This window comes from Drosophila sechellia, chromosome 3R (genome assembly GCF_004382195.2).
Source record: "Drosophila sechellia strain sech25 chromosome 3R, ASM438219v1, whole genome shotgun sequence".
Lineage (NCBI taxonomy): Eukaryota > Metazoa > Arthropoda > Insecta > Diptera > Drosophilidae > Drosophila > Drosophila sechellia.
The window spans coordinates 26,082,203-26,095,734 of record NC_045952.1 but is presented as its reverse complement, the minus strand read 5'-3'; the positions used below and the strand labels follow the sequence as shown (position 1 = coordinate 26,095,734).

Here is a 13,532-nt window from a genome sequence, read left to right as displayed (position 1 = left end):
ATGCACTGCTTGTAGCGATAAGATATCGATTGTACGATTGATATAACTAAAATATCTGAAAATAAATTAAAATAATAATATCTTACTCGCATTATTAATATTAATTAAAAGTAATGCCTACTATGGGAAAAACAAATTGTTATTACAATATTACCAAGCAAGTAACTTTGTAAACTTTTTGAATAAGTTGGGCATCCAAGGGCGCCAAATTAAATTGCTAGCCCTGTTACTCTTTAAAGTTAAGCTTTCTCTTTTATTACGTATGTATTATTATTTATATATATTGGACATTCCTCTATATATATGATAAGTATATGCATACTAAGCTTGTTTAAATCATTTTAAAGTAATATCTGCAGGTATCTAAATCTTATCGATACCGACAGTGACTTGACAACCCTGTTAAGCAGTGCTTGCAACGCCGAAGCAGTGCAACGCTGTGCAGCACTGGACCCCCAGCAGATTTCTCGTTTCGTTTCACAAATAAATTGTCAATAACTTTGCCAGTCGCTGGATGCAGGTTGTTGTTTTCTTTTGCCAATATTGTTTGTTGTGCAGCCGCGTTCGCGAGTGTGAGTGAGTGTGCCAGTGTGTGCGTGTGTGTGTGTGTGCGGGGCCTTGGGTTGCCCCGAATTGCAAAGATTGCAAATAGAAAAGAAAAGAAAAACGGCCAGAGAGAAAGGCCCAAAGGAAAATTGTGCAATAGTCGCGAAAATCGAAGGACTCGCTGCAGGACGACGACGATGTGAAGCTGCGGGCGGGCGGTGAATCGGAATCAACTACGCAAATCATGTGCCTGGCGGCGGAGCCACCGCAGAAGCAACCGAACCGGAGCAGCACCTCACCCACATTCAATGCCAAGTACAGGCGAAAATGCCTGCTCCTCCTCACGCTCCTCCTCTTCCACGGGTGCTTCAGCGGACTCCATCGGGCGGCCGCCTTCAACTGCACCGCCCACGGCGGCCGCTGCCAGAACGACGGCCAGTGCCAGGAGGACGGCCAGTGCCTCTGCGCCGACGGCTGGCAGGGACCGGAGTGCCAGTTCTGTGGCGGAAAAGTGCGGTAAGTGGTGGTCACGCAGCTGGTTATGCTCAGCATGTCACATAGATACAGTAAGACCTCCATATTAGGTCACAGAATTGACCATAGATGGGCTAGATCTTTCACTACCCCAAAGATCAGCTCCATCCCAGTATGATGTGCTGTTAAAGCCATCGATATGATATCAATTTTCCATTCTGTTCGGTCTGATCTCCTCTGCCTTTTCGGTCCGGCCTATTTGTGTCAGCCAACGGTTCAGTTTCATCTGGTCGGACGGGTTCTTGGCCGGGTTTATCTCGACTCTTCACCGCTCCCATCCAATTTCTACCAGTCCCCCTTCACATTCCCGTTCTCTTTCTCCCATTTCCCTCTAGACATTCTTTCACCTGCTGGCCGCTTTCTACGCCTCCTGACGCTGCCAATGCGGATTATTCAATTAGTTCGCTTTGACTTTGAACTTGTTTGGGGCAGAGGCCACTGCTTTTTGGCCACATTAGCTTCTTCGCCATCTAATGTGTTGATTGAGCAGGGAAATATATATACATATATTTCTGGAAAATCGTTTTAACAACTATTTGTCATATTACCTGAGTCAGAAACAGAATGCTTTGCTTATCTACTGTAAAGCTTCTTTAAGACGAACCAAGTAGAAACAGTGCTATATAAAATATCTAAACCAAGAAATGAGATATATACTCATAGCAGAACTATTTCACATCAATCCCAAAATATTATCCCAGTAAAATAATGTTTGTTTCGCCAAAAATTAGATAACACCTTTTTGCCAGGCAATAGGCTGATATATTTAAAGTGGAGGGCGAATGCTATACATTATATTATATAGATATGTGAGAAGTCGTTGGGCCAGTTTGGTTGCTCACGCTTACGGCTGGCGTCATTAAGCTCATGAAATGGTTTGTTTATGTTTCTTAACAGCGGCTATTTGCTCGCGAAGCCCGATAAGCGAGCGTTCTATCTTGACAATAATTAAACCCATTCACCTGCCTGCCGTGCTGCTGATGATGGGACCTGCTATTTGCGCACTCGAGCATTGAGGTCGTCGCCTCACCTGCCCCAACCATCCAGAAACCAGTTTCGGGCTCCACACAGACCCCTGATCCCGGCCTGCGGTTGAGCGCTAGATCGTTGGATTGCAGCATTTAGCAGGCCATAAATTCCGGGGCCACACACTTGTCCGCTCAAATTGAGCAGTGATAAGAGCATGGCCTTATCAGCGGTGTGTGTCCGCTTATCGCCTGTGAATTTTCAGTCTTTTCGCTGCTAGTTCGGATCTAACCGCTGCCCAGTTCCCTTCGAGAAGCAACTGCCTTGCCGGCTTTCTATGCAAAAACTGGGCGCAATCGAACTGGTTTCCCTCACTCCAAATGCATTCCAGCCGAATGGCCACATGACGAGGGCGCCTGTTCACCTACTCCGGCTCCCGGTGCCGATGCCCCAGCTTTTTGCTATACATATATGTGGCTCCATCTACCATCTACAAAGCTGTGCGTAAGCTAAGCCGTGCTCGAGTGCACAGAGTGACTCACCGGCTGGCTGCCAATGAGTGTGTAAATATATCTTTGCCCGACATTGATTTTTCGTGGCTATCGCTTGATATGGCCACAGGCACGGCTGCATCCCGACTGGACGGAGTGTTTACTCAAAGTTTAGAACTGGCCGAGACACAACGCCCACACGACGCAGTCTCCTACAGCTGCGGTCACAAAACTAGGGGGGTTCTTGGGGAGAATCTAAGAATCTATATGAATTTTGCATAGATACAATCAATAATATCAAAGAGGTTTTAGAACTACTTAAAGATATGGCCTAGAAATCCACATAAATAATATTTTATGACTTTCTGACTTTATGATCCCACAAAGCTAGAACCATAAACTTAAAAAAATCTTGTTTAATGATCTGGTCTATTTCATTTTTTTGACAAGCGAAAATAATAAAAATATGATGGTCAGCGACGACAAAAATAAAACAATTGATGAGCAAGCCAAATTGTACTCTTTAGATAAGCCATTGTGATTATTGTATAGATAAATAAGCAATTATAAGTGTAGCCACACGGAAAGTGTGGAAATTCACATCAGTCCTATTGTTGTGGCCGCGATTGTTTGTGTACTATACGCAGTACTTATCGGCACTTGCTTGGTGTAACGTGAGTCGCATTTAGAATGCGGAAGGCTGCTGATTCCACTTTCTCCGAGTACACTGGCTATGTGAGTTAATTGTTAAAACTAGAACAAACAAACAACTCAGAGGAGTGTGCAAAGTGTCTTTAAATGGCAAACAAAACACTTGAAGCTGTGCAGAATCTACATATCATCATCATATATAAAATCATCTATATACGATAATTTTACAAACCCACTTTTAATGATATAGAGGCGCATTCTGTCGCATTCTGAATTATCTTTGCCAGCTTAGTAAGATATGGAGTTTTGCTTGGTGAAAACCCATTCTTTATCTGCACATGGTTCACAAGGCTTATAAAGAGTGTTTACTCACAACTATACCATAAACATATAATAGTCAGAACTTGGTTAGAATAAACCGATTCATCATTTAATTTATGAATATTCATTTTCCGCCGAGAACGAGCAAATGTTCGTTTGACCTATTAATTTAGGAAACGAAAGATCAACAGCTCAAAGAAGCTGGGTTCGGAAAAATCGAATTTTTGAAATTTAAAAGCTGGAATCGTTTGCCCATTTTTTGCCCATGTTTGCCCACCAATTAGTTTTTTTTGCCCACGTCCAGTTTTTGAGATATGAATTTTCGAACAAGTTCGAAAATTTTCGAAGATCAAAAATTTCACTTTTTTCAAAATTTTTTTTTTTTAATCGCAATAACTTCGTTTGCCCACGTTTGCCCACCCTTTAGAATTTTGAAATTTTCGAAAATTTTCGAAGATCAAAAATTTCACTTTTTTCAATTTTTTTTTTTTTAAATCGCAATAACATCGTTTGCCCACGTTTGCCCACCCTTTAGAATTTTGAAAAAATTTATACTTTAGAAAATATAAGACATTCAAGTTTACCTCGGTCTACTTTGCCCACCCTTCGAAATTATTTTTTTTCGTTTGCCCACTCTTAAAAATAAAAAATTTCGATTGCCCACCTCTTAAAACTAAATAATTTCGTTTGCCCATCCTTTAAAATTAGTTTATTTCGTTTGCCCACCCTTTAAAATTAGTTTTTTTCGTTTGCCCACCCTTCGAAATTAGTTTTTTTCGTTTGCCCACTCTTAAAAATAAAAAATTTCGATTGCCCACCTCTTAAAACTAAATAATTTCGTTTGCCCATCCTTTAAAATTAGTTTATTTCGTTTGCCCACCCTTTAAAATTAGTTTTTTTCGTTTGCCCACCCTTCGAAATTAGTTTTTTTCGTTTGCCCACTCTTAAAAATAAAAAATTTCGATTGCCCACCTCTTAAAACTAAATAATTTCGTTTGCCCATCCTTTAAAATTAGTTTATTTCGTTTGCCCACCCTTTAAAATTAGTTTTTTTCGTTTGCCCACCCTTCGAAATTAGTTTTTTTCGTTTGCCCACTCTTAAAAATAAAAAATTTCGATTGCCCACCTCTTAAAACTAAATAATTTCGTTTGCCCATCCTTTAAAATTAGTTTATTTCGTTTGCCCACCCTTTAAAATTAGTTTATAATGTTTGCCCATCGTTTAAACTTAGTTTTTTCATTAGCCCACCGGATCGGCGGACCAATTATCAAATTTTCTTAATCATTAATAAATTTCATGCAAGTGTTGATGAACATACATATATATAGTTTTTTGTATATATACATATATATTTATGTACATACATACATATATGTGTTCATCATAATCAAATAATATTAGTGCTTCTGTCCGCCGATCCTAAGATACATATGTAAATTGGCGCCACAACTTACAGTTATTACATACATCTGTACAAATTTGGTTTTATAGATGGAAAATCGAAAAAACCATTTTTAAGGGGTGGGCAAACGTTTTTAACTGAAAATATATATTTTAAAGAGGTGGGCTAATGAAAAAACTAAGTTTAAACGATGGGCAAACATTATAAACTAATTTTAAAGGGTGGGCAAACGAAATAAACTAATTTTAAAGGATGGGCAAACGAAATTATTTAGTTTTAAGAGGTGGGCAATCGAAATTTTTTATTTTTAAGAGTGGGCAAACGAAAAAAACTAATTTCGAAGGGTGGGCAAACGAAAAAAACTAATTTTAAAGGGTGGGCAAACGAAATAAACTAATTTTAAAGGATGGGCAAACGAAATTATTTAGTTTTAAGAGGTGGGCAATCGAAATTTTTTATTTTTAAGAGTGGGCAAACGAAAAAAACTAATTTCGAAGGGTGGGCAAACGAAAAAAACTAATTTTAAAGGGTGGGCAAACGAAATAAACTAATTTTAAAGGATGGGCAAACGAAATTATTTAGTTTTAAGAGGTGGGCAATCGAAATTTTTTATTTTTAAGAGTGGGCAAACGAAAAAAAATAATTTCGAAGGGTGGGCAAAGTAGACCGAGGTAAACTTGAATGTCTTATATTTTCTAAAGTATAAATTTTTTCAAAATTCTAAAGGGTGGGCAAACGTGGGCAAACGATGTTATTGCGATTTAAAAAAAAAAAAATTGAAAAAAGTGAAATTTTTGATCTTCGAAAATTTTCGAAAATTTCAAAATTCTAAAGGGTGGGCAAACGTGGGCAAACGAAGTTATTGCGATTAAAAAAAAAAAATTTTGAAAAAAGTGAAATTTTTGATCTTCGAAAATTTTCGAACTTGTTCGAAAATTCATATCTCAAAAACTGGACGTGGGCAAAAAAAACTAATTGGTGGGCAAACATGGGCAAAAAATGGGCAAACGATTCCAGCTTTTAAATTTCAAAAATTCGATTTTTCCGAACCCAGCTTCATTGAGCTAAGATCAACTATTAAGACGGCGGCTGCAACTACAGGGTAGCATTTAATTATCATATATGTACATATGAGTATGTTGAGCACTGCGTTTTGAGCTCGCACAGCTGTAAATTGAAATCAGAGCGACTAAATCAGGGGAAAGAGTTATTTATAAGCGGATGTGCAAACAAAACACTAAGAAAATAATAAGACAGACAAAGGAAGGCACTGGCAGGCGACTGGCGGATACCCTACTCGAGTTTCAAGCTCTTAACTTGTCACATTCCGTTGAGGACTGTCTTCCAGACATATTTCCACTCGTAATCCGCATCCAAAGAACAAAAGCCACGGGAAACAAATGCCCCAAGAGTGTAGAATGCACAACGGACTTGGCCGGTCAACAGTTGAGCGGCTTCACTTCGGACACAGATAGTCTACGCAATACGGATAATGCAGCCTATAGCAACCTATACCATCTCGCATACACTGTACCCATATCAATTGTAGATTGCAATTGCGCTGGCCGGCTGACCGGCAAATTCAATTATCTTCTCACAGCATCGGGCTATTGCCATTTGCATGTGCACTCCATATCGCTAAATCGATAGAGGAATTGATTTATTTAGCCACCTCGAAGCTAATGGATTCCATATCCACTCTCTCTTGCCATCTTCCCGTTCTGCAGCATGTACCACCCCATGGGCACGATACACGACGGATGGGGCAACTATTCGGTGAGTGTCAAGTGCAGCTGGCTAATCGACGCCAGGCATCCGCACTGGAACCGCCGACACAACACCAATCCGTCGCGAACCGCCAACATACGGATCCACCTGCGAGAGTTCGCCACGGAGTGCGGCTGGGATCATCTGTACATATACGATGGCGACAGCGTGGACTCGCCCCTGCTGGCGGTGTTCAGGTGAGCTTAGTCTGCTTGGACAACATGTTTATTCCATGACTAACCTTCGTATTATCGTTCAGTGGCCTCATGTATCGCGGCAACTTCTCCATTCGTCGAGTGCCACAGGTGATAGCGACATCCGGCACGGCGCTGGTGCACTTCTTCAGTGACGATGCCTACAACATGTCCGGCTTCAACCTCACCTACAAGATGAACAGCTGTCCCTCGGATAGCGATGGTACGATTGTCATTTACATTATCCTAAACAAAGTAGATTCTAATTACTACTTATACCATTTCAGAAGTGGAGTGCTCCGGCCATGGCAAGTGCCGCGATGGCGACTGCATCTGTGATCCCATGTACAGGGGTGAAGCCTGCAACATAGCCGCCTGTCCCAACAACTGCTTTGAGTCCAAGAACCAGGGCCATTGTCGTCTTGACCAGGAACGGTGAGTTGGCGCAATGTTATGTACTCTATATATGAAGCCCTTTATTATTTTGCTTGCATCGTATTGAGTTTTATTATAGTATTCAAAATGCCCTTTAGGACATTTGTTATTGTTTGTATTATATAACTAACTTTTTACCGGCTATCTGTAGATAACTTGTTGTCACTCGTCTAAATTTAGAATGCAATTACGTGCCTGAGTAGCTTAACTAAGTGTAAACCAGAAACTAAACTAGAAAAGCGAGGAAATACAAGTAGAAACGCAAATTTGCAATTTCTCATTAAGTCTCGTACTTTCTTACAGCTGCTCCTGTTACGAGGGCTTCGCCGGCGACGACTGCAGTCAGATCAGCGCCCACGGCGCCTGGTCCACGGTCCACCCGAAGCACTCCCCGGCGCCAGCCGGAAGCGCATCCCATGGCGCCACCATCTGGCGAGACACGTTGCACATTGTGGGCGGCGAATCGTACGGACGAGGCAAACTAATGAGCACCTATGACTTCAACGGCAACGTATGGGAGACTGTGCACCCGGAGGATGGTAGCGAGGTTCCTGACAAGCGATACGGTGCCTCGACAGTGATGTACGGCGACAAGATCTTCATGTACGGTGGAGTGGTCAAGGGCCACGGCATCTCCAACGAACTGTGGGCTTTCGACGTCTCGGCGCGAACGTGGGCGAACATCTCGGTAAAAACGGATCCCTCGTGCAACGCCACTGGAGGAACCTCCGCTATGTGCGGACCCCTGCATGTGGTGGGTCACACAGCTACCTTGGTTCCCGGTTACGGGGACAAGAACAACTACCAGTACATGGTTGTTATCTTCGGTCACTCTCCCAACTACGGCTACCTCAACACAGTGCAGGAGTTCAACTTTGCGTCACGCGAGTGGCGCATCGTGCCCACCACCGGCTATGTGGTAAAAGGCGGCTACGGACACAGTGCCGCCTACGACTTTCTTACGGAGAAGGTGTACGTCTACGGTGGAATAGTCTCCGAGAGTGAGTCCAGCCAGGTGCTGAGCTCTAGGTTGTATGCCTATGAACCGGCCACGCGAGTTTGGAGTCTGCTGTCTGCGGCGCCAAGTGCGCGTCTGCTTCACACGGCAAACTTTGTGAACCAGGGACTAATGATGGTCTTCGGTGGCAACACGCACAACGACACCTCGCAGAGCTACGGAGCGAAGTGCTATAGCCAGGACCTGCTCGTGTACGACGTGTACTGCGACTCGTGGCACTATCATCCGATGCCGGGCCACCTGCAGGCGGATCTGGCCCGCTTCGGTCACAGTTCGGTTGTGTTCGAGGAGTCACTGTACATTTACGGTGGCTTCAATGGCCAGCTGCTAAACGATATGCTACGCTACCAGCCGGGTTATTGCAGCTACTACACCAAACAGGAGAAGTGCACGGCAACGCGACCTGGAGTGAAGTGCATTTGGGACGTGCAAAAGATGCGTTGCATCGCCATTACCCAGGTTCAGAGATCGGCGATCTACGGACGCGAGCAGTACGACTACGTGGCTTGCCCGTCGAAGAGCCGGCTTACACTCACTTCGGAGTTACTGCACGATGTACACCGTTGCCAGGAACTGGCCAGCTGTCAATCGTGCGTGTCCACCGCCTTTGGTTGCACATACTGCGGAAACGGAGTGTGCAGCAAGGAGCGGTGTCGTGAAACCACCTCAATGGCTTCGGTCTTCTTCGAGTCGTCCACGCAAATGGCAGTGTCCACGGCTAGTCCGCCGCTAAATGCCAAGCATCTGGACTCCTGCCCCATCTCCGAGGAGTACCTGGTGTCCTCTGTGTGTGAGCAGCTGCACAATTGTCGCGCCTGCTCTGCCAACCTGGCGTGTCGCTGGGACTCGGAGCACAACCGCTGCAAAAGCTACACTTCCTACGGTGGGTTGGCTCTCAACCGGACGCAGGATGAGGTGGCCTGCTCGCCGTCCTGCGCTTCATTGACCAACTGCCAGAACTGCACCGAGGACGAGTGCATCTGGTGCCAAAACGAACAGCGCTGTGTGGACCGCAATGCCTACACGGCCAGCTTTCCTTACGGTCAGTGCCGAGAGTGGACCACCTTCACAGCCAAGTGCCGGTCGGCTCCCATCCAATCAACGGCTCTGGCGGTGGGCAGCACTACGGCACTGTCAAGTGCCCAATGTGGCTACTACAACAGCTGCCAGATGTGCCTGGACGATCCGGCTTGCGGTTGGTGTGACAATGGCTCTAACACGGGTCTGGGCAGATGCGTGGTTGGCGGAGCACTAGCACCCTACGATGACACGGAGTGTGCCCTAAAGCACTGGTTCTTTACGTCCTGCCCCCGGTGCAACTGCAACGGGCATTCGTATTGTAATGACCAACAGCATTGCGAACAGCCGTGCAACAATCTTACGACAGGAGCGCACTGCGAGAAGTGCCGCACTGGATACTGGGGAAATCCCATCAACGGGGGAAAATGCCAGCGATGCGATTGCAACGGCCAAGGCGTTTACTGTCATCCGGACACTGGGAAGTGTTTCTGCACCACCAAGGGTATCGTGGGCGATCACTGCGAGAAGTGCGATTCCCAGAACCATTACCACGGGGATCCGCTAAAGGGCTCCTGCTACTACGAGCTGACCATCGACTACCAGTTCACGTTTAATCTTTCCAAGAAGGAGGATCGCCACTTTACGCAAATCAACTTCAGGAATTCACCGGGAAAGCCGGAGATCGATGCTGATTTCACCATTACGTGCAGCGTGCCGGCCAAAATGGACATTTCGGTCAAGAGGGCTGGCTCGCCGGACATGCTCATCTTGGTGGGCGTTAACTGCTCAACGTTCCGTCATCGGTTCCCCAAGACGGACTACCAATTCGGGCACTCGCCCGATGACAACAGCTCCCTGACCACGTTCTACGTGTTCGTGCACGACTTCCAGCCCCCAATCTGGATACAAATTGCCTTCTCACAGTATCCCAAGCTCAACCTGCAGCAGTTCTTCATCACATTCTCCTCCTGCTTCCTGCTGCTGCTGCTTATGGCCGCCGTCCTGTGGAAGATTAAGCAGAAGTACGACATGTTCCGGCGGCGTCAGCGATTGTTCGTCGAAATGGAACAGATGGCGAGTCGACCGTTTTCCCAGGTGAGATCTGAAAAAGGCAACTTGATTGCGTTGACTCTAATCTGCAAACATTTTTGCACAGGTGCTGGTCGATATCGAAAACCGCGAAAGTATTGATCTGAGTCTGACGCTGGAGGGCATTGGCCACCTGTCCAAAAAACGCAAAAAGGTAGGCGAATCAATCCATTAAAATTATGAGCCGACTTCTTAGCGGACGGAATCCATAAAGAAAAGTGGAACAGATTATATAAAGCTAGACCTTATTTGGACATTACAAGTTTGAGATCAAACTCTAAAATATTTTGTATCTTATTTTGACACAGGAATGCCCTAGTCCCATCGCTTTGGAGCCTTGCAGTGGCAACCGAGCCGCTGTGCTCTCGCTTCTAGTCCGGCTGCCCACGGGTAAGGATGAAGTAATCATCTTATAGAATGTATGTGTCTTACTTAAGAATCACTGTACCCGCAGGTGGCCTTTCGCAAGCGCCTTCTGGCCAGTCCGCTGGTCTGGCTGTGGCCAGCGCCTTAGTTACGTTGGGCAATCCGCGTCGTCCGTCGATCGATCAGCATCCCAAGGAGCCAAAGTCAAAGCGCAAGCAGAGCCAGCACCCAGACAGTTGTACATAATAACCGTAACACTATGCTTACCTACATAAAGAAATAATGATAACGATAATGATAATAATTATGATAATATGTAACTAGCGAATAGGTACGAGTATATAGAATATTTGCCCCGACTTTCTTCTACTAACCACACACAAAAGTCAAGCTAGCAAGTTGATAATCCGCAGTTATTATTACTTTAATGCATTAGACTAGTAACGAAACGAAAGGAAAGAAACAAACAAACAAATAATAATAATTTTTAGCAAAAGGACATATTTATATACGGTTATATACAATTTGATATAGTTGATAGGTCGAGTAGCGTTGCAATAGTTATAAATGTTTAATTTATTATTTATACCGCGCACGTGCGCTAAGCTCGGTGGCAACAGCAGCTGTATTCAAATTATGAATGTATTTTTTTTACTTAACCACATAGCCTAAGCGTGTTGTTAGAATTTATTTATGCAAGTTTTGTGAGCTGCCCCGGCAGCAGCTGCACCATATGCCGCGACAGAAACAGAGTCAAAAACAAAAGACAATTGATCTTAGCAAAAAGTGATGAACCAAACCAGAGGACAGGCGATAGATACATGTACAAGGAGCAGGAGAAAGAGCGAGGTGACGGAGAAATGCAATACTGTGTTCAATAATAGAAATATTTCTGTTTTTAATATCCGTGCAAATATTTACAACGCAAGACATAAGTGGATCAAGACATAGACCGACAAAAAAAAGAGCAAAACAATGCAATTGTAAATAATATACGTAAATTACTAACGCTATTTAGATAGTAGTTATACATATACAAATACAAATAGCTCTTCATATGAGAACGCGCCCAAAACAAATCAAACGATTATATTGTACATGCAATCTAGATGAGAGATCCAACATTTACCAACAAAATTCCAATTAAATCACAAACTAATCGTAAGGTTTCCTCTTGGCAGCAGCAAACAAACAAACAAACAAAAAACAACAGAAACAACTCACACAGTTAATTAACTCTATAATTCAAACTAAGACAAGTCTCACCAACTAACTAGATGCACTCTCTGATATACAAATCCAGAAATGGAACAACCTCTAGAATCAAAAGGCACTCGTCGCAAACTTTAACTAGCACCTAGAGATCTCTTAAGAACCACACCTTTTAAAGTACACAATCTCTAGTCGAGATGAAGACGATTCGATCGCTTTGGGTTAGTAGGCAGATAATTGTACATCAGTTTCATATTTTAAACGATCTAATAAAGTCCATTTACGAAATTTCATTTCAATTGTAAAATGCGTTTAGAGACATACACCTAATATACATATAGAGAAAAACTTGCCAATCCGGTTCCATGCCCCCCAAAAATTTGGAAATAATCAAATGCTACAAACCATTTGAGGACTTGTTTGTTATCCCAGAACTAAATGACCCTTGACCCCTGACCACAGACAACAGCAGCAGCAGCAAGATATACATAGATAAAGAATCATATATTAGTTTATTAACCAATAAAAAGACACTCCAAATGTAAGCAAAGCGAAGTGGTTTGGTTTTCATTGCTCATCGCCGCTGCGGATTCCAGTTATCCCATGCATTTCACAGAGCTTTCACTTTCGCCGGCTGCCGAGGGGCGCTCCAAACGTTTGGGGGCGCGGCTGCATGGCCTGATAAACCGGGTAAATGTGAGCTGTGTATTCAGGTCGAGGTTCGGTTCGATTGGAGCAATTGTGGAGCTCCATGACAGCACTCTATTTCACGTACGCGGATGTTGTGATTGGGCTGGCCCTTTCCTGTTTCTTGCTTTCGCGGATTGCCTCTGCCCATCATTTTCGAACATCTTCGGCAATTTGCGTGGCTTTTGTGTCACGATATCTCCAAGCAGCGCATTTAATTTAATGATGACGATTTTATTAATGAAATTAAAGAAGAAAGCCGACGACGCCAGCGAACGATGGCAAAAGCGTGCGAAATGCGAAACGAAGCGGAAGTGCTGCCCACCAAAGATCTCTGCCAAAACATCCATCAGAGGAATTCCAAGCCCCTGGCGGCTGCATTGGCGTCTTCATATGTGTTTTATGTACACCTTTTGTGCATATATGTATCCAAGTTGAGTCAGCGAGTTCAATCGGTTTTACCCACTGCCTAGCTAATTCTCGCCCGCGAAGGCCAACACGCACTGGGTTAAGTGAACTATTGCGCTCCATGGCAAGCCAATGTGATTATCAACATTAGCCGATCGTTATGAATCAACGCTGGAATGCCCAAAGTCTAAGCCAGAACCAAACGCATAATGTTCGGAGTGGAATTGGAGCATGAATAAGTGTCCACATATGGAAGGAGCCCAGCATATTTCAAAATTCCCCAACTTAACGAGCCCCAGACAAAGGGTCACACATTAATTGCTTTGTTTCATTTTCAGCCAGGTAATTATTCAAAAAAATATTCAAATTTGTTTCCCCTATAAAAATGGCGCTGTTTGTGGTTTAAAGTATTTACTTTTTAATT

At 43.8% G+C, this 13,532-nt stretch overlaps 1 protein-coding gene across 1 annotated transcript; it reads left to right on the top strand.

Annotated features, from left to right (window-relative positions):
• The first annotated feature begins 440 nt into the window (after positions 1 to 440).
• LOC6618689 (attractin-like protein 1) lies at positions 441 to 12,568 on the top strand. The gene is made up of 8 exons (XM_032721100.1): positions 441 to 1,062; positions 6,640 to 6,876; positions 6,939 to 7,096; positions 7,161 to 7,308; positions 7,612 to 10,441; positions 10,503 to 10,589; positions 10,744 to 10,825; positions 10,890 to 12,568. The coding sequence occupies exons 1-8, from the start codon at positions 791 to 793 to the stop codon at positions 11,045 to 11,047; spliced, it is 3,972 nt and encodes a 1,323-aa protein (XP_032576991.1). The 5' UTR covers positions 441 to 790; the 3' UTR covers positions 11,048 to 12,568.
• Positions 12,569 to 13,532: the final 964 nt, after the last annotated feature.

Bases quoted from the DNA above. Each gene is read 5' to 3' on its own strand.
- LOC6618689 (XM_032721100.1), top strand. From the start codon at position 791: ATGTGCCTGGCGGCGGAGCCACCGCAGAAGCAACCGAACCGGAGCAGC. The intron at 6,877-6,938 runs GTGAGCTTAGTC...ATTATCGTTCAG, and splicing joins CCCCTGCTGGCGGTGTTCAG to TGGCCTCATGTATCGCGGCA. The intron at 10,826-10,889 runs GTAAGGATGAAG...CTGTACCCGCAG, and splicing joins TCTAGTCCGGCTGCCCACGG to GTGGCCTTTCGCAAGCGCCT.